Source organism: Amblyraja radiata, chromosome 5 (assembly GCF_010909765.2).
Source record: "Amblyraja radiata isolate CabotCenter1 chromosome 5, sAmbRad1.1.pri, whole genome shotgun sequence".
NCBI classification, from domain to species: Eukaryota; Metazoa; Chordata; class Chondrichthyes; order Rajiformes; family Rajidae; genus Amblyraja; species Amblyraja radiata.
Window position 1 is genome coordinate 102,378,484 of NC_045960.1, and position 23,944 is coordinate 102,402,427.

Genomic DNA, 23,944 nt, shown 5'->3' on the forward strand with positions numbered 1-23,944 from the left:
TTAAAATAAAAGGAAATTCATTGTCTTATTCTTGCTACGATTAAGTTGGATATTCATGGGTTATCAAGCCAAAAAAAAGTTACCTCCTGACCTGTCTGAAATCCTAAAGTATTGTTTGGTCATTCCTGTTTCTTCCATTTGCACTTTACAAACTATAGTTATTGAACTGTAAAGTAACTTTAAATAAAACACAACACATTGGACTCAATAATGACAAACTTAGTGATGGTAGAACTATACTTCCTACTGGGGCTATTCTGCATATAAAGGAAAAGTGCAAAAAACATTGTGTTGGCTCTTGTAAGAATATACACATTGGAAGTAGTTTCCAATTTGCCCATTTGTTCACACTTTATGGGAAGATTCAAATTATGATTATCGCTGCTTGAGCCATTAAAACACTTGCTGTTCATTAAGCACATTGTCAATCTAACACCAACTACAGATTAAATAAAAATGGAATTTGTTGGAAACACTCAGTCATTCTGCATCCTAAGAAAAGAGAAACAGGGTTAATGTCTCAGGCAGAAAACAAGTTGGTTTTAAGTTGCAGAGGGGGTGGGAGAGGGATGGATAGGATCAATGAAATGTACATTCCCAGCTGATCCATTCTTCTGCATCCTTTTTATGATGTTAACATGATACTCAGCCTTGGATGTACATTTCCTGCAGCAACTAAACTTGTAGCTTAGCGTAGTTGGCTGTATTTTATATGCCATGCGACTGTTTATAAACCTAGGACCCAATACACTTAAAGATGGGCAGCTGGAACCAGGTGATGTAGGGGTTAGGAAGGGTAAGACAAATAAATCCAGCTGGGTAGGTATGCACGTGATGGGCAGATGGAACCATGGTGACAACAAATCCAGATAATGGGTGAGGCGGAAGAGGAGATAAAGATGAAGAACGGTAGAGAGAACCAGGGTGGGAGTGGGAAAAAATATATACAGTGGGATATAGATCAACTGCAAAAATGGCAGATTGAGTTTAATCCCAGCAGTTGTGAGGTGTCTCACTTTGGGCAATCAAATGTAAGAGGAAACTATACAATTAATTGCAAGACCCTTAACAGCATTGATGTACAGAGGGATCTTGGGATTGAAGGCCATAGCTCGCTGAAATTGGCAATACAAGTATATAGAGTGGAAAAGAAGGCATATGGTATGTTTGCCTTCATTGATTATCGGAGTCAGGAAATTGATTATAAGAGGCAGGAGGTCACGTGGCAAATTTATAAAACTTTGGTTAGGCCTCATTGGAGTATTATGTGCAGTTCTGGTCACCCCATTATAGGAAGGATGTAGAAGAGGTTTGTCAGAAAGCTGCCTGGATTAGCTAAGAGTAATTGTACAAACTGATCCATCCATCGCCTTCCCCAGACCATCTATGGCTGAGGGGTGACCTGATAGAAGTATAGAAAATGAGAGGCTTTGATAGACAATCTTAGCCACACTCCTTGGTATTTTTATCCACATAAACGTAGGCTGAAAATTAATAAGAACTACATACCGGTACCATTTCCTATTCTTGTTTTACCACAATAAAGATTACATGGTAATACGTCATTCTTATAAAGCATGTTCTCTGGCTTGCCTTGATTAACGCCTCAGGTAAGTTGCACACAAATGATGAAATACAGCAAAACAAAGCAAGTCTGTTTTTTGAATTATCTATGAATATTTTTACATAAATAGCCAACGAGATTCAAATATATGGAGCTTTTAGAATTCTGACAAATCCCAATAAATGCCCTTTGAACTGGTTTTGATCAGTTGGTAGCAACAATGTTTTTGTTTTATCATGCTGGCAGAGGAAGTTCCAACCAAAGATCAGAGAGCAACAGTAATCAAATTGATCCTGAAATTATTCACAAAAATTGAGCCACTAATTTCTAGATCATAACAGTGACAATCATTTCTAGATTATAATCTAGCGTGCATTTTTCACTGCAATCCCATTCAAAAAAGTTTGCACAATCAATTAAATTAATAGGTAGACAAAAGTGCTGGAGAAACTCAGCGGGTGCAGCAGCATCTATGGAGCGAAGGAAATAGGCAACGTTTCTGGCCGAAACCCTTCTTCAGACTGATTGGGGTGGGGGGACGGTGAGAAGAAAGGAAGAGGAGGAGCCCGAGGGCTGAGGGAGAGTTGAGAAGGGGAGGAGACAGCAAGGGCTACCTGAAGTTGGTGAATTCAATGTTTATGTCGCTGGAGTGCAGACTGCCCAGGCGGCATATGAGGTGCTGCTCCTCCACTTTCCAGTGGTGCTCACTCTGGCCATGGAGGAGGCCCAGGACAGAGAGGTCGGATTCGGAATGGGAGGGGGAGTTGAAGTGCTGAGCCACCGGGAGATCAGGTTGGTTAATTCGGACCGAGCGGAGGTGTTCGGCGAAACGATCGCCAAGCCTACGCTTGGTCTCATCGATGTAGATCAGCTGACATCTAGAGCAGCGGATGCAATAGATGAGGGAGGAGATGCAGGTGAACCTCTGTCGCACCTGGAATGACTGCTTGAGTCCTTGAATGCAGTCGAGGGGGGGAGGTAAAGCAACAAGTGTAGCACCTCTTGCGGTTGCATGGGAAAGTGCCCGGGGAGGGAAGGGAAGAATTGACCAGGGAATTACGGAGGGAGCGGTCTTTGCGGAAAGCAGACGGGGGGAAATGGGAAGATGTGGTGAGTGGTGGGGTCACGTTGGAGGTGGCAACTATTTGTTGTATGTGATGGCTAGTGGAGTGAAAGGTGAGGACGAGGGGGACTCTGCCCTTGTTATGAGTGAGGAGAGAGAGAGCAATGTTACGGGGTATGGAAGAGACCCTGGTGCGAGCCTCATCTATAGTAGGGCAGGGGAACCCCCGTTCCCTGAAGAATTATGACATTTCTGATGCCCTGGTGTGGAACACCTGATCCTGGGAGCAGATGCGGCGTAGACGGAGGAATTGGGAGTAGGGGATGGGGTCCCTACAGGAAGCAGGATGGGAAGAAGAGTAGTCTAGATAGCCATGGGAGTCAGTAGGTTTATAGTGGATGTCGGTCAGAAGTCTCACATGCGATGGAGATAGTGAGGTCAAGAAATGGTCCAGGTGTATTTGAGTGCCGGATGGAAGTTAGTGGTGAAGCAGATGAAGTCAGTCAGTTGTGTGGGTGCAGGAGGTAGCATCAAAGCAATCGTCGATGTAGCGGAGGTAGAGGTCGGGGATGGAGCCCAGGTACGCCTCAAACAAGGATTGTTTGAAGTACCCGACAAAGAGGCAGGCATGGTTAGGGCCCATGTGCGTGCCCATAGCTACACCTTGTATTGGGAATTAAATTAATTGCATGGTCCAAACTTGGGAGAAATGACTTCCTCGGAGATAACGCGGTAAGTGCACGGAGCTAGGAACGCTGTTGCTATGGTGCAAGCTGACTCGAATCGCGTATTCAGGGCTGGAGACTAATGGGGCCCCCCATTATTGTGCCTTAATATAATAACATTAATGTGCAGCGCTGGCATTTCTAACGTGGCGCTGTGTACTCTGCACTTGCAGGCAAAGATACTAATCATGACGCCGGTTCTGAAGATGGCGCTAAAAATTACCCATGACCTACTACGGCTTTTTCACCGAGTGGACCATCTTGCTCCGCGCGATGATCTTTGGTTCCAACCAAAGTCTCATTCATACCTTGGATTTTCACAATTTTCACTGCCTCTCCTGTAACAGACTTTTGCTTCAACATTGATTCAGTGTGGAGACTACATCACATGTCTGTTACTCCACATTCCAGCACCTGGAGAATCATGTCTCCCATCTACACTAATCTGATTTAACATCACTTGGTTGAAAGCCTTCGATGTGTTGGCATTTCAAATATTCAACTAAATATTCATTAAATATGAGCGTACCTGCCTCCACCACCACCACCACCTTACATCCAATTTATGGGTGAAAGAAATCTTCCTCAGCTTCCTTCTAAATCTCCATCCTGGTTGGATCTGCTGAGGGAACGATTTCTCACACTTCCCTATTTTTGTCCTACAGAATCCAGTATACCTCAATCAGATTCTTCCTCAACCTTCCCCACTCCAAGAAAAACAGACCCAGCCTATCCAATAACTCCATCCCAGGCAACATCCTTTAGTTTAGATACAGTATGGAAACACGCCCTTTGGCCGACTAGCGATCCCCGCAGATGATCCTACACACATTTTACAATTATACTAAGCCAATTAACCTACAAACCTGTACGTCTTTCAAATGTAGGTGGAAATTGGAGATCCCGGAAAGAAACCCAAGCAGGTCACAGGGAAAACGTACAAACTCCACACAGACAGCACCCATAGTTAGGATCGAACAAGGGTTTCTGGCACTGTAAGGCAGCAACTTGCCGCCCAAATCCTGGTGAACCTCCTCTACACCCTCTCATCCTTCCTATAGTGTAACCAGAACAACATGCAGTACTCCTGCAGTGAAGTAATCAAAGCTTTATTATAAATGCTCCCATGTTTTCCCACTAATGAAGGCAAGTATCCCAGATGCCTTCATCGCCACCTTAACTATCTATGCTTCCACCTTCATTACTTGGCCACATATATAACCCATCCCCTCACACTGTCATCATCCAACTCACACCCCACCAGCCCCACCGATTCTCCAGCCTCACATCTACACAAGGAATAGTAAACTTTAATCAATCAGCCCACCATCGAGCACATCTTTGGCATGTGGGAGGAAACCAGAGCACCCATGGAAAATCTACACGTTCATGGAGTATGTAAACTGCACCCACTGTGCACCCTTAAGTGAACATTTCCTGCCTCCTGTGTCAGAGAGCCTGCAGATCCCATTTTGGACTCCAAACTCCAGCCATCTCAGAACCCACAGAACTAGAAATTGAAACTCATAACAGAGCCACTTTGGAGCGGAATTCTTTTTTTTTTTCATTTTGCTTCCATCCTCCTTTGAGGATCAGAGTTCCAAAGACTCTTGACTCTCAAAGAAAAACCTACCTCCTCTGTCTTAAATGAATGCCACATTATTTCTAAGCAACAAAATCATATACCAGTTACTCAGCCTTTCAATCTCTCAACATTTCCCATCAAATGGAAAATTCCACATTTTCCGACATCGTAGTCCATTTTCCCAATCTTTCTCTACTAGTGTAATCTCTCAATATTACTATATCCTCTTTGCAACGTACCTTCGATTTTCTGTATCTGTGTGATCAACAGATTTAGGAAGCATACTTCCAGTCCCTCCAGCCATGTGTTCTTGTTTTTCCCATCTTCCACACTTTTTTAATGTTTAGCCCACACTCACTGGAGTTTAGAAAAAAGTAGAAGCAATTTGATTGACCAGATTCTGAAAAGAGATGATGATGCAGTGAATATTGCATGTATAACAATTACAGCACGGAAACAGGCCATCTCGACCCTTCTAGTCCGTGCCGAACACGTATTCTCCCCAAGTCCCATATACCTGCGCTCCGACCATAACACTCCATTCCTTTCCCATCCATATTACTATGCAATTTATTTTTAACCTGCCTCAACCACCTTCACTGGAAGCTCATTCCACACAGCCACCACTCTCTGAGTAAAGAAGTTCCCCCTCATGTTACCCCTAAACTTCTGTCCCTTAATTCTCAAGCCATGTCCCCTTGTTTGAATCTTCCCTACTCTCAGTGGGAAAAGCTTTTCCACGTCAACTCTGTCTATCCCTCTCATCATTCTAAAGACCTCTATCAAGTCCCCCCTTAACTTTCTGCGCTCCAAAGAATAAAGCCCTAACTTGTTCAACCTCTCTCTGTAACTTAGTTGCTGAAACCCAGGCAACATTCTAGTAAATCTCCTCTGTACTCTCTCTATTTTGTTGACATCCTTCCTATAATTAGGCGACCAAAATTGTACACCATACTCCAGAATTGGCCTCACCAATGCCTTGTACAATTTTAACATTACATCCCAACTTCTATACTCAATGCTCTGATTTATAAAGGCCAGCACACCAAAAGCTTTCCTTACCACCCTATCTACATGAGATTCCACTTTCAGGGAACTGTGCACAGTTATTCCCAGATCCCTCTGTTCACCTGCATTCTTCAATTCCCTACCATTTACCATGTACGTCCTATTTTGATTTGTCCTGCCAAGATGTAGCACCTCACACTTATCAGCATTAAACTCCATCTGCCATCTTTCAGCCCACTCTTCCAACTGGCATAAATCTCTCTGTAGACTTTGAAAATCTACTTCATTATCCACAACCCCACCTATCTTAGTATCATCTGCATACTTACTAATCCAATTTACCACACCATCATCCAGATCATTGATGTACATGACAAACAACAGTGGACCCAACACAGATCCCTGTGGCACCCCACTAGTCACTGGCCTCCAACCTGACCAACAACCATCCACCATTACTCTCTGGCATCTCCCATTCAGCCACTATTGAATCCTTCTTGCTACTCCACCATTAATACCCAACAATTGAACCTTCTTAACCAACCTTCCATGAGGAACCTTGTCAAAGGCCTTACTGAAGTCCATATATACAACATCCACTGCTTTACCCTCATCAATTTCCCGAGTAACCTCTTCAAAAAATTCAAGAAGATTATTCAAACATGACCTTCCAGGCACAAATCCATGTTGACTGTTCCTAATCAGACCCTGTTTATCCAGATGCTTATATATATTATCTCTAAGTATCCTTTCCATTAATTTGCCCACCACTGACGTCAAACTAACAGGTCTATAATTGCTAGGTTTACTCTTAGACGCCTTTTTAAAAAATGGAACATCATGCGCAGTACGCCAATCCTTCGGCACTATTCCCGTTTCTAATGACATTTGAAATATTTCTGTCATAGCCCCTGCCATTTCTACACTAACTTCCCTCAATATCCTGGGAATATCCTGTCTGGACCTGGAGACTTATCCACTTTTATATTTCTCAAAAGTGTCAGTACTTCCTCTTCTTTGAATCTCATAGTTTCCATAGCTACTCTACTTGTTTCCCTTACCTCACATAATTCAATATCCTTCTCATTGGTGAATACCGAAGAAAATAAATTGTTCAATATCTTCCCCATCTCTTTTGACTTTGCAGATAGCTGTCCACTCTGACTCTCTAATGGACCAATTTTATCCCTCGTTATCCTTTTGCTATTAATATAGCTGTAGAAACCCTTTGGATTTACTTTCACCTTACTTGCCAAAGCAACCTCATATCTTCTTTTAGCTTTTCTAATTTCTTTCTAAAGATTCTTTTTACATTCTTTATACTCCTCAAGCACCTCATTTACTCCATGCTGCCTATAATTATTGTAGATCTCTCTCTTTTTCCGAACCAAGTGTCCAATTTCCCTTGAAAACCATGGCTCTTTCCAATTTTTACTATTTCCTTTCAACCGAACAGGGACATAAAGATTCTGTACTCTTAAAATTTCACCTTTAAATGTCCTCCATTTCTCTTCCACATCTTTCCCATAAAACAAACTGTCCCAATTTACTCCTTTTAAATCCTTTCGCATCTCCTCAAAGTTAGCCTTTCTCCAATCAAAAATCTCAACCCTAGGTCCAGTTCTGACCCTCTCCATAATTATATTGAAACTAATGGTATTGTGATCACTGGTCCCGAACTGTTCCCCAACGCATACCTCTGCCACCTGACCCGTCTAATTTCCTAACAGGAGGTCCAGCACTGCCCCTTCTCTAGTAGGTACTTCTATGTATTGCTGCAAAAAACTATCCTGCACACATTTTACAAACTCCAACCCATCCAGCCCATTTACAGAATGTGTTTCCCAGTCTATGTGTGGAAAATTGAAATCTCCCACAATCACTACCTTGTGCTTACTACGAATATCTGCAATCTCCTTACATATTTGCTCTTCCAATTCTCGCTCCCCATTTGGCGGTCTATAATACACCCCTATAAGTGTTGCTACCCCTTTCCCATTTCTCAGTTCCACCCAAATAGCCTCCCTAGACTGAGCCCTCTAATCTATCCTGCCAAAGCACTGCTGTAATATCTTCCCTGATAAGCAATGCAACACCTCCACCTCTTGCCCCTCCAATTCTATCACACCTGAAGCAACGAAATCCTGGAATATTTAGTTTCCAATCACAGCCCTCCTGCAACCATGTTTCACTGATCGCCACAACATCATACTTCCAGGTGTCAATCCAGGCTCTAAGTTCATCCACCTTTCTTACAATGCTCCTAGCATTAAAATATACACATTTAAGAAACCCACCCTCTCTTATTCTCTGTTTATTGTCTTTTTCTTCTCTCTCCCCTACATTTTGGGTCAGAGTGCTACCATTCTCTGCCTCCTGCCTCACACACTGACTGCTAGCTTTCCCAATTTGAGTCCCTCCCCCCAACCATACTAGTTTAAAGTCTCCCCAGTAGCCTTTGCAAATCTCCCCGCCAGGATATTGGTCCCCCTCGAGTTCAAGTGCAACCCGTCCTTTCTGTACAGGTCGCACCTTCCCCAAAAGAGGTCCCAATGATCCAGAAACTTGAATCCATACCCACTGCACCAGTCCCTCATCCACTCATTTATCCTCCACCTCGCTCCATTCCTACTCTCACTGTCACGTGGCACAGGCAGTAATCCTGAGATTGTTACCTTTGCAGTCGTTCTCTTTAACTCTCTACCTAACTCCCTAAATTCTTCTTTCAGGACCTCTTCTCTTTTTTTACCTATGTCGTTGGTACCTATATGTACCACAACCTCAGGTTCCTCTCCCTCCCATTTCAGGATTTCTTTCAATATTACATAAGGACAGTTTATGTAATATTCCAAAGCCCGTCTGTTTGGGTACTTCATAAGTTCAGGTCATCGGAGGCCATTCAGCCCATCGAGTCTACTCCGCCATTCAATCGTGGCTGATCTATCTTTCCCTCTCAACCTCATTCTCCTGCCTTCTCCCCATAACCCTTGATACTCTTACCAATGAAGTATCTAACAATCTCTGCCTTAAATATACCCAATGCCTACACAGCGATCTGTGGCAATGACTTGGTTTTAGTTACAATCATTGCTGAGGTACACAAGAGTGAGGTGTAGCAGATCATGAGGGCCATGGCTCACATTCTTTTTCCCAGGGTAGAGGATTCTAAAACTAGGGAGAATTGGGATGGGAGATCACTTAAGTTGGAACTGAGGGGCAACCTTTTCACTCTGTATCTGGAATGAGCTGCCAAAGGAAGATATAGAAACAGATAAAATTATCTTTAAAATACATTTGGACAGATATATGATATGGATTGGAACGTGTTTAAGAAGGAACTGCAGATTCTGGAAAATCGAAGGTAGACAAAAGTGCTGGAGAAACTCAGCGGGTGCAGGTGCAGCAGCATCTATGGAGCGAAGGAAATATGCAACGTTTCGGGCCGAAACCCTTCTTCAGACTGGGAAGGAAATAGGCACATTTTCGGGTCCGAAACTTTGCCTATTTCCTTCGCTCCGTAGACTCTGCTGCACCCGCTGAGTTTCTCCAGCACTTTTGTCTACCTATGGATTGAAACGAACAGGTTTAGAAGGTTTTGTGCCAAATGTAGGCAAACGGGACTTGCCTAGTATACCGATTTGGTTGGCATGGACAATGAGTGCTTGTTCCAGTGCTGTATGAATTATTGACTCTAAGGTCTTAACTACAATTTCACCATGTTCTTGATATTTGACATTTTCTATCATCTAAGAAAAAACTGAAGTCATACTAAAAACATGACTTCATTCATGTTATGCAGAAGGTGGCGTCCTGCTGCTGAAGCAACATTTTGAAAGCAGCAGAACTGGGCGGCACAGAGGTGCAACCGTAGTGTTTCTGCCTTAAATTGCCGCAGACCCGGGTTCGGTCCTGACTACGGGTGCTATCTATATGGAGTTTGTACGTTCTCCCTGTGACCGCGTGGGTTTTCTCTGGGTCCTCCAGTTTCCTCCCACTCTCCAAAGACCTACAGGTTTGTAGGTTAATTGGCTTCTGTAAAAAAAATGTAAATCATCCCTAGTGTGTTGGATAGTGCTAGTGTGCGGGGTGATTGCTGGTCAGAGCAAACTCAGTGGGACCTGTTTCCACGCCGTATCTCTAAAGTCTAAACGCTAACCAGTCAAGTTCAAATATAACTGCATTGAATTTCTCCAGTTAAAAGAAACAGCACAAATTAGGACTGTCACTGACATGGTGCTAATCTATTTAAATTAAGTAGCAGTGCACTTATGCTAATTAATTTAAATTAAGCATCTCCCAACAGCAACAGAGTTCCCGGAGGCTGGGGAATCCCTGACAGCAGGGGAAAACACGACTTCGCAGAGGATTGCACTTATTACAGTACCATCAAACACCATAGAGGCTTTCATTGTGCCCGGTAATTTGGTAGAAGTTGGGATGTAATGTTAAAATTGTACAAGGCATTGGTGAGGCCAATTCTGGAGTATGGTGTACAATTTTGGTCGCCTAATTATAGGAAGGATGTCAACAAAATAGAGAGCGTACAGAGGAGATTTACTAGAATGTTGCCTGGGTTTCAGCAACTAAGTTACAGAGAAAGGTTAAACAAGTTAGGTCTTTATTCTTTGGAGCGCAGAAGGTTAAGGGGGGGACTTGATAGAGGTCTTTAAAATGATGAGAGGGGTAGACAGAGCTGACGTGGATAAGCTTTTCCCACTGAGAGTAGGGAAGATTCAAACAAGAGGACATGACTTGAGAATTAAGGGACAGAAGTTTAGGGGTAACATGAGGGGAAACTTCTTTACTCAGAGAGTGGTAGCTGTGTGGAATGAGCTTCCAGTGAAGGTGGTGGAGGCAGGTTCGTTTGTATCATTTAAACATAAATTGGATAGTTATATGGACGGGAAAGGAATGGAGGGTTATGGTCTGAGCGCAGGTATATGGGACTAGGGGAGAATACGTGTTCGGCACGGACTAGAAGGGTCGAGATGGCCTGTTTCCGTGCTGTAATTGTTATATCGTTATATGGTTATATGGTAATGTGGTCGACAGGGCAGACGACAAATGAGATTGAAACACAGGGGACAACACCTGCCTCCCCCCTTTTCCAACTATCTTCTTCCGTCCCCACTCCCCATCAGTCTGAAGAAGCGCCTCCACCCAAAACGTCAACTCTCAATGTTCTCCAGAGATGCTGAGTTACTCCAGCAGATTGTGTCCTTTCCTGGCCCTTAATCTAAATCAAAGATACCAGAGGAGCACCTCTAGTATCTTTTTATTTTTATTTTTTATTTTTTATTTTATTAGAAGTAAGTACAGTCGTATGGCACCAAGTGCCTAATATATATTTTCATAATACATTTTATGTACAACTTCTTTTTTTTGTTTTGTTACATTGAAAAAAGATTGGAATAAGAAAAAGAAGTTAGATAGTAAAGGATAGAAAGATGTGAAATATATAGTGTGTGAAGAAAGAAAACGAATAAATGAAGAAAGTTGAGAAAGAGAAAATAGAGAAAATAAAATTTAAAAAAAAATAAAAGGAGATCATTATTTATAATCTTGACCAACCCTCGTCCAGTCCTGAAACAGTTCTTTTACAATTGTGTTGCACCATATGATTCCAAAAAAACGACGAATGGAGACCAACTCGTTGTGAATTGGTCTGATTTATCCATTAGGAGGAATCGCATTTCCTCAAGATGAGCGGTGTCCAACATACTTGCAATCCACATTTTAAGCGTTGGTATTGATGTACCCTTCCAAAATTTAAGTATTAATGTTTTTGCTATTATTAAACCATAGTTAAGGAATAGATTTTGAGATGTGTTTAATTTATTCCCATCTTCCATTACTCCAAATATAATCATTTCCGTATTAGGTTCCATTCTTGTCTTGAATAATTTTGTAAATATTTCAAAAATATAATTCCAAAATCTATAAAGTTTTATGCAGGAAACTAAGGAGTGTGTTATAGTTGCCTTTTGGGCTAGACATTTATCACAAGTGGTGGATATATTTGGATAAAATGTGTTCAATCTTGTTTTTGAATAATATAATCTATGTACAATTTTAAATTGAATTAGATTATGTCTTACATTAATTGAACATTTGTGAATATATATCAAGTATTTTTCCCATGTAACCTTCGTGATTTTTATCATTAGTTCCCGTTCCCACTCTTCTCTCAGTACCTCTGTCGATGATAGGTCTATATTTAGAATACTATTATATAAATATGATATTAATTTTTGTGAGTCAGCTTCAATATTCATTGCTTCTTCCAATACTTCAGAGGTTATTTTTTGATATCCTTGTATATATTTTTTCATGAAATCGCAAATCTGAAGATATTTAAAATATTGGTTGTTTTTCAATTTAAATTTTAATTGTAATTGTTGGAATGATAGTAGGTTTCCTATTTCGTACATATCCCCGATCCTTCTAATTCCGAGACTTTCCCATTGGTTATATGTCTTATCAATAAGAGATGGTTTAAATAAAGGGTTATTCGCTATTGGCATTAACAGTGATAGATTTCTTAATTTTAAAGATAATTTTATTTGTTTCCAAATTCTTATTGTACCATATATAATTGGGTTCTTCTTATATATTGTGTTATTCAGTTTTTTTGGGGAGAAGAGGATCGTTCCTATATTACAAGGATGGCAATCCTCCTCTCCATTTTTATCCATTCTGTCTGTTGGGTAGAACTATCCAACCAATAAATCATATTCTTAATATGCACTGCCCAGTAATAATACATAAAATTCGGAAGTGAAAGTCCCCCGACCTCTTTTGGTTTACATAAGTGTTTTTTTGTGATTCTATGTGATCTATAGTCCCAAATATAATTAGTAATATTAGAGTCTAATTTAAAAAATATATATTTTGGTATATATACCGGTATAGACTGAAATAGGTATAGTAATTGTGGTAGGAAGATCATTTTTATTGCATTTATTCTACCTAATAATGATAAGGGAAGTGTTTTCCAAAATTTAATCAGCGTATTAAGTTTATTTAATAAAGGTATGAAATTAGCGGTGAATAATGCTTTATATTTTCTAGTAATCTGAATACCCAAATATTTAAATTTTTCTGTTCTGATTTTAAAGGGGAACTTCAATAAGTGTGTAGGTTCTTGAGGTTGTAATGTCATGATTTCACTTTTATTCCAGTTTATTCTATATCCAGAAAAAGACCCAAATTCCTCTATTAAGTTTAATAAGTTTGGTATGCTCATTTATGACTTTGTAATATATAAAAGTATATCGTCTGCACATAATGAGATTTTATTCTTTGAGTCCCTGGTATTATAGCCCTGAATATTCGGATGAATTCTTATACTTTCAGCCAGGGGTTCTATCATAAGGGCAAATAGCAGAGGTGATAATGCACATCCCTGCCTATTACCCCTTGATAGTTGAAATTTTTGAGATAACATGTTATTAGTTAAAATTCTTGCCATCGGTTTATCATATAATAATTTTACCCATGTTATAAAATTCTCATCATATTAAATTTTTGTAGTACTTTATATAAGTATTGCCACTCTACCTGATCAAATGCTTTCTCTGCATCCAAAGAAATAATTGATATATCTTCCTCCTCTACTTTATGCAAGTACATTATATTAAACAGGCGTCTCAGATTATTAAAGGTACACAAAATTGCTGGGGAAACTCAGCGGGTGCAGCAGCATAAATGAGTATCTTTTGGGTATAAACCCCGTTTGATCAGGGTTTATCAATTTACTAATATATTTGCTTAATCTTCTTGCTAAAATCTTTGCTAAAATTTTCTGATCTGTATTTAAAAGTGATATAGCTCTGTATGAGCCCGGATCTTCAGAGATGCTGAGTTACTCCAGCAGATTGTGTCCTTTCCTGGCCCTTAATCTACTCTCTAGAATTTAGGAGATTGAGAGGGGATCTTATAGAAACTTACAAAATTCTTAAGGGGTTGGACAGGCTAGATGCAGGAAGATTGCTCCCGATGTTGGGGAAGTCCAGGACAAGGGGTCACAGCTTAAGGATAAGGGGGAAATCCTTTAAAACCGAGATGAGAAGAACTTTTTTCACACAGAGAGTGGTGAATCTCTGGAACTCCCTGCCACAGAGGGTAGTCGAGGCCAGTTCATTGGCTATATTTAAGAGGGAGTTAGATGTGGCCCTTGTGGCTAAGGGGATCAGAGGGTATGGAGAGAAGGCAGGTACGGGATACTGAGTTGGATGATCAGCCATGATCATATTGAATGGCGGTGCAGGCTCGAAGGGCCGAATGGCCTACTCCTGCACCTAATTTCTATGTTTCTATGTTTCTAAATCTTTATCTTTTTTTGGAATAAGCGTAATAGTTGATTCTGTTAGTGTTTCAGGTAGTTTGTTTTCTTTAAAAGCATGGGAGTATAAATTAAATTAAATAAGAGGTCGTTATCTCATGAATTTTTTTAATAAAATTCATTATTAAAACCATCTGGTCCCGGTGTCTTGCCATTTTTCAGCGATTTTATTGTTTCACCTATTTCTTTGATTGTAATTTGAGCTCCTAGTTCCTCTTGTTCCAAAAGGTCCAGTATTGGAAGATTACAGTTATCTAGAATTTTTTTTATTTTACTATCTTCTATTTTATTTCCGTCCCCACCCCCCATCAGTCTGAAGAAGCGCCTCCACCCAAAACGTCAACTCTCAATGTTCTCCAGAGATGCTGAGTTACTCCAGCAGATTGTGTCCTTTCCTGGCCCTTAATCTAAATCAAAGATACCAGAGGAGCACCTCTAGTATCTTTGATCTAAATGCCTCGACTACAACTTCTTTACCATTCTATTTACTTGTGATGTCATGTTCTCTGTTGCAAAATTAGTGTCGGGCGAGTTAAAGAGACCCAGTGGGCAGAGGTAAAACGGGGAGAAGAGGACAAGAATTGACAAGGAAATGCAATTAGGAGGAGAACGCATAGGGGGAGAGGGAAAGAGAGAGATCTATTATAAAGTCATAAAATCATACAGTGTGGAAACGGGCCCTTTGTCATAACATCGACCAACATGCCCACCTAGTTCCACCTGCGTGCATTTGGCCCATGTCCCACTAAACCTGTCCTATCCATGTACCTGTCCAATGTTTCTTAAACATTACGATACCACCTGCCTCAACTACCTCTGTGTGAAAAACAAATACCCCTCTGCTTCCCATTAAATCTTGCACCCTCACCCTCTTGTAATCGAAAAGATACAGAATCAGAGAGTGGAAAAGAAAAGGGATAAAATGTGGTAATTCTGGCGCTCCACCCCTGCCTACTTTCTTTAAATATACTTCACTCAAACTCTGGGAAGCGCGGCTGCTTTAAAATACTTGATGAGGCAGCTGGCTGGCGATGGCTGGCCTCTCACTTGTTGTTTGCCAAAAAAGGAAAACGTTAGCAGAGGATGGTTTCGATCCATCGACCTCTGGGTTATGGGCCCAGCACGCTTCCGCTGCGCCACTCTGCTACTGACAATGGGAGGGTCTTTCTACACAAACACATGATTCGCGCCGAGAACAAACCGAAGACGTGCTGCTGTTTTGGGTCACGTGCCCCACCCGCCGCGTCGGCGCTGTCCCCGCGTGACGCGTCCGCCGTAACTCCGCCCCGCGTCCGCCGTAACTCCGCCCCGCGTCCGCCGTAACTCCGCCCCGCGTGACGTGTCCGCTGTAACTCCGCCCCGCGTCACGTGTCCGCTGCGCTGCCATGTCCGGGCGTCGCGGGTTGTGGGCCGCGCTGGCGGCTCGGGACGCCGTCGGGCCTAGACTGGGTGAGATAGCGGGCGGCGCTGGGCGGGCAGAGGGCAAGAGCCAGAGGGCAAGTGCCAGGGCATGTGGGTGGGGGGGATATTAGGGATCCTGTAGTTGGAGGAGATGGTAAGGCAGGGGACGCTGTTGTTGCCCTGTATGGGGTGGGGGTAGTGTTGCCTTAGAGTTCTTGCCGTAGAGGGAGTACAGAGAAGGTTCACCAGACTGATTGCTGGGATGTCAGGACTTTCATATGAAGAAAGACTGGATAGACTCGCCTTGTACTCGCTAAAATTTAGAGTGAGGGGGGATCTTATAGAAACTTACAACATTCTTAAGGGGTTGGACAGGCTAGATGCAGGAAGATTGGTCCCGATGTTGGGGAAATCCAGGACAAGGGGTCACAGTTTAAGGATAGAGGGGAAATCCTTTTAGGACCGAGATGAGAAAAAAAAAATTCACACAGAGAGTGGTGAATCTCTGGAATTCTCTGCCACAGAAGGTAGTTGAGGCCAGTTCATTGGCTATATTTAAGAGGGAGTTAGATGTGGCCCTTGTGGCTAAAGGGATCAGGGGGTATGGAGAGAAGGCAGGTACAGGATACTGAGTTGGATGATCAGCCATGATCATATTGAATGGCGGTGCAGGCTCGAAGGGCCGAATGGCCTACTCCTGCACCTATTGTCCATGTTTCTATGCCTTGTGTGGGGATGGAGGGATGTTGCCACATGTGTGTGGGAGGTGAGGCAGGTTGTTGCCATGTGTGTGTTATAGCAATACAGTCATTGAAAGTGGGCATGCAGGTGCAGCAGGCAGTGAAGAAAGCGAATGGTATGTTAGCCTAATTTCTATGTTTCTATGTTTCTATAGAGTGATACAGTGATGCAACAGGGAACAGGCCCTTCGGCCCAACTTGTTTACACTGGCCAACATGTCCCAGCTACACTAGTCCCACCCAAAGATACTCTTTGGTCCCACCCAAAGATACTAGAGGAGCTCTCCTCTAGTATCTTTGGTCTCACCTGCTTGCTCTTGGTCCATATCCCTCCAAACTTGTCCTATCCATGAACCTGTCTAACTGTTTCTTAAATGATGGGATAGTCCCAGCCTCAACTACCTCCTCTGGCAGCTTGTTCCATACACCCACCACCTTTGTGTAAAAAAGTTACCCCTCGGATTCCTCTTAAATTTATCTTAAAATTATCTCCTATCTTTTCCCCTTCACCTTTAATCTATGTCCTCAGGTCCTCAATTCCCCTAGTCTGGGCAAGAGATTCTGTGCCGATCCATTCCTCTCATGATTTTATACACCTCCATAAGATCACACCTCATCTAAGGTATAAAGACCCAGCCTACTCAACCTCTGCCTATAGCTCAGACCCTCTAGTCCTGGCAACATACTCCTAAAGGTGTGTGGAGGAAGGGGGTTGGGTGGGTGGGGGTGGGGGGTGCAGTTGCCCTGTGTGTGTGGATGTGGGGGGGTTGTTGCCCTGTAGGGGGTTGTTGGTAGTGAATTAATCGGGGGTGTGAGCCTCTCGGGTGGCAGGTTCCCGAGTAGTCAGAGTGGCTGTTCACTGCAGGTCCAGACAGTGGGCTGTTGAGTCAATTACTTGCCCCTCTTCCATACCTGGTGTGTACTGGCTCAGTGGGTTCTTTCCAATTTCAGTGGCCACCATAATTTCAGGCTTTCCTTCCATTGCAGACAAATTACTTGACATTTGTGTTAAAATCTCATGAACTATCCATTGGGTTTGCAAATGATCAATAACTAATGTCCAGGGGGAGGGAGAACCTGCAATCTACACATAGAGAGCTCCAGGTCAGGATTAAACTTGGGCTACTGGAGCTGTGAGAGCAGCTCTGTTAGCTGTGAAACTGTCACTCTTTGGTTGTCAAATTTCCTAATGCCTCAAAATGTCGGCTGTGTGGAGTTTGGATATTCATCCAATGAATCTATGCATTTCCCCTCGGTGCTCTGGCATCCTCCAACAACCCAAGACAGGCAGGTTCGTAGATTAATTGGACCCTAGTGTATAGATTAATGGTGGAATCTGATGGGAGTGTGGAGAGGTGAAAATGGGATTAATGTAAATGGGTAGTTTATGGTCAGCAGGATCTCGATGTTAAAGGGCCTGTTTCCATGCTGTATCTTTAACATCTAGTTTCTACATCTACAACTAGATCTACATCTAAAGTCCCTTCCCCCTGACTCACAGTCTGAAAAAGGACTCGAAATGTCACCTATTCCTTTTCTCCAGAGATGCTGCCTGACCCGCTATTACTCCACCCTTTTGTGTATCTTCACGATAATACTTTGATTTTCTTTGTTGTAGGTGTTTTTCCATATGCAGGTTCTGCGCTCTGGAACACCTGGAGCTCATTCAGCTCCAAAACTGTGGGCCATGAGGGACTCAAAAAGGAGCCATTAAAAAAGCCTGAAACACCCGTTGGCCGCTTTGATCGTCCACAACATGACCCTCTGGGAGGAGATCTCCTGGAAAGTGAGTCTTCCTTTCCCAGCACTGATTTAGATTAGATTAGATTAGATTCCTTTATTGTCATTCAGATCTTTTGGTCTGAACGAAATTTAGTTTCCCTGCAGTCATACATATAATAACAAATGACAAAAACACACAATCAACACAAATTTAACATCCACCACAGTGAGTTCACCAAACACCTCCTCACTGTGGTGGAAGGCAAAATCTTAAAGTCTCTGTCTCTTCCCTCTTTGTTCTCCCTCTGCGCCGAGGCGATCCAGGCTCCAGATATTGTGACCCCACCGGGTGATGGTAAATCCCGCGGCTCAACCGTGCTCTGCGAACGGGCCGGTTCAAACTCCGCGGGTGGTCGCTGCCGCTGCCACAGCTCCGAGGCCGAGTCGGATCTCCGTTGCCGCCACAGCTCTGAGGCCGAGTCGGTTCTCCACTGCCGCTGCCTCCGCCACAGCTCCGGGGCCGAGTCGGGTCTCCGCTGCCGCTGCTGCTGCCGCCACAGCTCCGGAGCCGAGTCGGGTCTCCGCTACCGCTGCTGCTGCAGCCGCCGCTACAGCTCCGGGGCCGAGTCGGGTCTCCGCTGCCGCTGCTACAGCTCCGGGGCCGAGTCGGGTCTCCGCTGCTGCTGCCGCCGTCGCTACAGCTCCGGGGCCGAGTCGAGTCGCTGCCGCCGCCGCTACAGCTCCGGGGCCGAGTCGGGTCTCCGCTGCCGCTGCTACAGCTCCGGGGCCGAGTCGGGTCTCCGCTGCTGCTCCGGGGCCGAGTTGGGTCTCCGCTGCTGCCGCCGCCGCCGCTACAGCTCCGGGGCCGAGTCGGGTCTCCGCTGCCGCTGCTACAGCTCCAGGGCCGAGTCGGGTCTCCGCTGCTGCTGCCGCCGTCACTACAGCTCCGGGGCCGAGTCGAGTCGCTGCTGCCGCCGCTACAGCTCCAGGGCCGAGTCGGGTCTCCGCTGCTGCCGCCGCCGCCGCTACAGCTCCGGGGCCGAGTCGGGTCTCCACTGCCGCTGCTACAGCTCCGGGGCCGAGTCGGGTCTCCGCTGCTGCTGCCGCCGTCGCTACAGCTCCGGGGCCGAGTCGAGTCGCTGCTGCCGCCGCTATAGCTCCAGGGCCGAGTCGGGTCTCCGCTGCTGCTGCCGCCGCCGCTACAACTCCGGGGCCGAGTCGAGTCGCTGCTGCCGCTGCCACAGCTCCGAGGCCGCCAGCTCTGCCATTAGGCCTCGGCGCAGACGGGGATGGGGAATACGACAGAAAAAAAGTTGCATCCCCCGAAGGAAGAGACCAAAACATGTTTCTCCCACCCCACCCACACACACACACACAACTTAATAAAAGGAAATTAACTAAAACATGACAAATGAACAAAAAGAAAGAAAAAAACCAGACGGACTGCAGGTTGGCCGCAGCTGTTAAGCCAGCTCCGCCATCTTGAAAAAAAAAACACTGATCTGTCTTTAATGCACTGGTTCCTTAATGAAATGTGAAATCTTACCTATAGTTAACTTAATGACAATGAATTGCTTCAGAATTTCCTTTAACGTCCCCAAATGTATGTTGGTTTGTATGAACAGCAAGTAGAAGTGCTACCCTAACGCAACTGTGTGGATGAAAGCAGCATGATAGAGCAGATGCCATGCTTCACAAACCCTCACCCCCCCCACCCCCCGGAACATAAAACAGTACCATAGGAACAGGCCCATTTCTCTGCCAAACACAATGCCAAGTTAAACAGCCCTGGCTCTTCGCCTCATTCACTGTCAAAACAAAACTGGGACTGCAGACAGCAACTTAATAGTAGAAAACAAACACAAAATGCTTGTGTAACTCAGTGGGTCAGACAGAATCTCTGGAAGACATGGAGAAGTGATGTTTCAGATATAAGCCCTTCTGCACGATGGTGCAGCGGTGGTGCTGCTGTCTTACAACGCCAGAGACCAGGGTTCAATCCTGACTATGGGTGCTGTCTGTATGTTCTCCCTATGACTTGTTTGGTTTTCGCCGGGTGCTCCGGTTTCATCCCACACTCCAGATGTAAAGGTTTGCAGACTAATTGGCTTGGTATATTGGTAAATTATCCCTAATGTGTGTGGGTTAGCATAAGTGTGCAGAGATCGCTGGTTGGCACGGACTTGGTGGGCCGAAGGGCCTGTTTCCTTCTGAAGTCTTCAGACTGCTATGTAGTTCTTTGTTTCTCCAATTTACAGTAGTCAAGGCATCACAAGGCACAGGACCTTCTTGGTTAGATTCCCACCAGTTCCCACCCCCCATTTCTAAGGAAGGAACATTGCCTTGAGATGTTGGCTGATTTTTCTTTGCACAAAGATGCTGATTGACTGTTTAAGTTCTTCTAGCATTTCTATTTTTGCTCTAAATCCAGCAGAATTTGTAACGGTTAAAAAATTGAGTACAAATTGAAGTAAATTGGCATGATATATTTGCCATTATGTCGATGTGTCTGTAGGGTAGACCACACCTGGGAGTTGGATAGGTGGTGATGATGGGAGGTTTTTTTTGCCATTAGATGGTCACGGTCCTTTTTCCAAGGATAGGCAAGTTTAATGGTCTCAACCCGAAACGTCACCCGTTCCTTCTTTCCAGAGATGCTGCCTGTTCCACTGAGTTACTCCAGCATTTTGCGTCTATCTTCTGTTTAAACCGGCATCTGCAGTTCCTTCCTACATAAAACTAAAGGTCTTTGGTTAAGGTGAGAGGGGAAAGATTTAAAGGGGATCAAAGGTGCATGTTTTTGTAGTGGGTATATGAAATAAGCTGCCAGAGGACATGGTAGAGGAGGGTACATTTACAACTCATACAATGTCACGGGAAGTTAAAGAGCAGATGGAATTGGGGTTACTTGCTGACATAGATTGAAGATTGGTTAAGGGGCAAACAACAATCACTTTTGGGGTGAAAAGCTGTGACAGGTAGGGTGCAGCATTGATCAGTAATGGGGTCCCACTTGTTCATGGTCTATATTAATGATTTGGATGAGGGTAGAAAGTGTAATATATCCAAGGAATCTGAAGAAAGATCCTGACCCAAAACGTCAGCTAGATGCAATCCCAAAGACGGCTTGTCAGCATCTCTGCTTTCTTAGAAGTTTAAACAGATTCAGTATGTCTCTGAAGACTCAAACTTTACAGATGTTGTCTAGAAAGTATCCTAACTGGCTGCACTGTGACCTGATATTGCAATTACACTAGAGGGTCCAGAGAGTGGTGGACTCATTCTGGTCTACCATGGGCTTCCCCTCCATTGAACGCATCTACAAGGCGTTGCTTCAAGAAGGTGGCATCTATCATCAGGGATCCCCACCATCTGGACTATGAGCTCTTCTTACTGCTACCGTGCATAAGTCTTAAGTCACACAGCACTAGATTCAAGAACAGCTACTTTCTTGAACCATCCTATGCAACTCTAACCCTATCTTGACAATAGAACATTTCAGCCTGCCGCTTGCACTACTTAGGACTTGATTTTTATTATTTTCAAATTATGATTTTGCAAAGTTTTTCTTTTAGAATTTAAAGTGATTTATGTACAATTTATTTATTGTGTATTTTTTGAGTTTATATGCCTGTGGTGCTGCTGCAAGCAAGATTTTTCTTTGTAGCTGTGCCTCACTGTACTTCAGACAATTTATTTCCTGAAGAGCACTTCTCTTCAGGGAATAAATGAACAAATAAATTGGATTTTTACGCCAGTATTTGAATTTTTGTGATCAATGCTACATTTAATTTCATTCAATTTCACATCTTGTTACAATATACCTTAAACTCCCAACTCTCTGGCTGCAAATATCTAAAGATTAGGCTTCAATACTTGATGACAGAGCAGAATTAGACTGTTCTAAACCATGTGTTCTGACCTGTCATATATCTTGTTTGCACAGCCATTCTCCAGAGGACAGTTTGTTGCACAATAGGAAATTAAGCATCTGATATTCTGTTTTCTAGGGTTTCCTGAGAACATCAATCCAGTCACAAAGGAAAAGGATGGGCCAAGAGGCCCAGAACCTACTCGTTATGGAGACTGGGAGCGAAGGGGACGCTGTATTGACTTCTAGCGTTTCTATTGTGCATAAGTGAGATGTTGCTTGAATATTTTGTGGTTAGCATGTACAAATCCAGCTCTGACTTGATAATGCTGCTTTGTTCATGTTGATCGGTAGAGGTCTGTAATTTGGAATAGATGATACACTGTTTCATGGGATTACTCAGTTCGCTGAAAGGTAGAACAGTGCTTCACAGTTTCTTTGAAGCAAATGACCTATATAATTAAAAAAATTATTGTATTCATAATTCAGAGATTTGATCCTAATTTCTAGATGAGTTGGTGATCTTGCATGCACTTCCTATATGTGTGCTAATGACATTTTAGTACAAAGGCAGCTGAGTGTGTGTTGCATTTCAGACAGCTGCTTCTAGCCACACCTACTGTGATTCAGTCGCGATAGGCTCTGCCCCATGTGATACAGATATTCAATTGCCAAGTATGTGCAGTCATTGGGTGGTGTTCTTCACACTGATTGTATGTGGCTTGAAAAAACAGTCCCTGTAGAGTGTTCTTTGTGTTATGTCACCGTTATTGTTTCCTGTTACTCATTTTGGTTTCCACTGTTCAGAAGGATATGGGTTAAACACAGGTAAATGGGATTAGCGTGAATGGTTTGCCTGGGCGAATTGGATCGAAGATCCTTTTTCGTGCTGAATGACTCTTTGTTGGCATGAAAGAGCTACAAAGCTGTTGATCCACTGGAGCTGATTTGAATGAATGAATCAGTTAAATTGCTAAATGTTCCTTTGGTATAAAATAAAGCAGTTTTTTTTTAAATTCAGTTTTAATCTCTTCAAATGCTACCTCAAATCCTGAGGATGTTGGTGGGGAGTGAGGCCGAGGAACGTTATGTTCTCCACTCTCTCCACCCTGGTGCCACTGATGTTGAGGGGTGTGTGTTTGGGCTGCGACCTCCTGGTCGACAATCATCTTGGTTTTGTCGAATGTTTAGTTCCAAGTTGTTGTTGCCACACCAGTCCACTAGTTGTTCCACTTCCTTCCCGTACATTGTTTCCTCCTCTCCACTGAGTCCCACCACTGTGGTGTAATCTGCAAATTTAATAATCCTGTTGTCCCTGAATCTGGCAGCACAGTCATGTGTGAGCAGTGTGAACAACAGCGGGCTGAGCACACAACCTTGAGGGGAGCCAGTGCTCAGCGTGATCGAGCTTGAGGTGTTCTTGCCAACACGGACTGACTGTGGTCTCTCTGTCAGAAAGTCCAGGATCCAGTGACACAGGGTGGTGTTGAGGCCCAGCAGGGTTAGTTTCTCCACAAGTCTCTGTGGGATGATAGTATTAAAAGCTGAGCTGAAGTCAATGTGTAGGATTCTGGCGTAGGTGTTTTTGTTTTCCAGATGAGTGAGTACTGTGTGCAGCGTAGTAGAGATGGCAACTTCTGTAGAACGGTTGGGGCGATAGGCGAACTGGAGGGGGTCTAACGATGAGGGGAGGCTGGCAGTAATGTGAGGTTTAACCAGGCATTCAAAGCACTTCATTACTATGGGGGTCAGGGCGACAGAGCGGTAATCATTTAGGCAGGCCACAACTGATTTCTTTGCTATTGGGATTATTGTGGAAGTTTTGAGGCATGTGGGGACAATGGCTTGACGAAGGGAGATGTTGAAGATGTCTGTTAGCACATCTGCTAACTCATCAGCACATTCCTTGAGCACACGTCCC

The 23,944-nt window shown here is 43.7% G+C and overlaps 1 protein-coding gene across 1 annotated transcript; it reads left to right on the forward strand.

The window, feature by feature from the left end:
* The first annotated feature begins 15,595 nt into the window (after window positions 1-15,595).
* Window positions 15,596-23,035, forward strand: sdhaf4 (succinate dehydrogenase complex assembly factor 4). Its single transcript, XM_033021908.1, has 3 exons — window positions 15,596-15,738; window positions 18,049-18,216; window positions 22,163-23,035. Exons 1-3 carry the CDS (start codon window positions 15,675-15,677, stop codon window positions 22,270-22,272), a joined length of 342 nt encoding a protein of 113 aa, XP_032877799.1. The 5' UTR covers window positions 15,596-15,674; the 3' UTR covers window positions 22,273-23,035.
* The last annotated feature ends 909 nt before the right edge of the window (window positions 23,036-23,944 follow it).

What these genes read in the sequence shown, in the direction of transcription:
- sdhaf4 (XM_033021908.1), top strand. Translation starts at nt 15,675, where the DNA reads ATGTCCGGGCGTCGCGGGTTGTGGGCCGCGCTGGCGGCTCGGGACGCC. An exon ending in CGCCGTCGGGCCTAGACTGG is followed by an intron (nt 15,739 to 18,048) that starts GTGAGATAGCGG and finishes TCTTTGTTGTAG; the next exon opens with GTGTTTTTCCATATGCAGGT. An exon ending in GGGAGGAGATCTCCTGGAAA is followed by an intron (nt 18,217 to 22,162) that starts GTGAGTCTTCCT and finishes TCTGTTTTCTAG; the next exon opens with GGTTTCCTGAGAACATCAAT.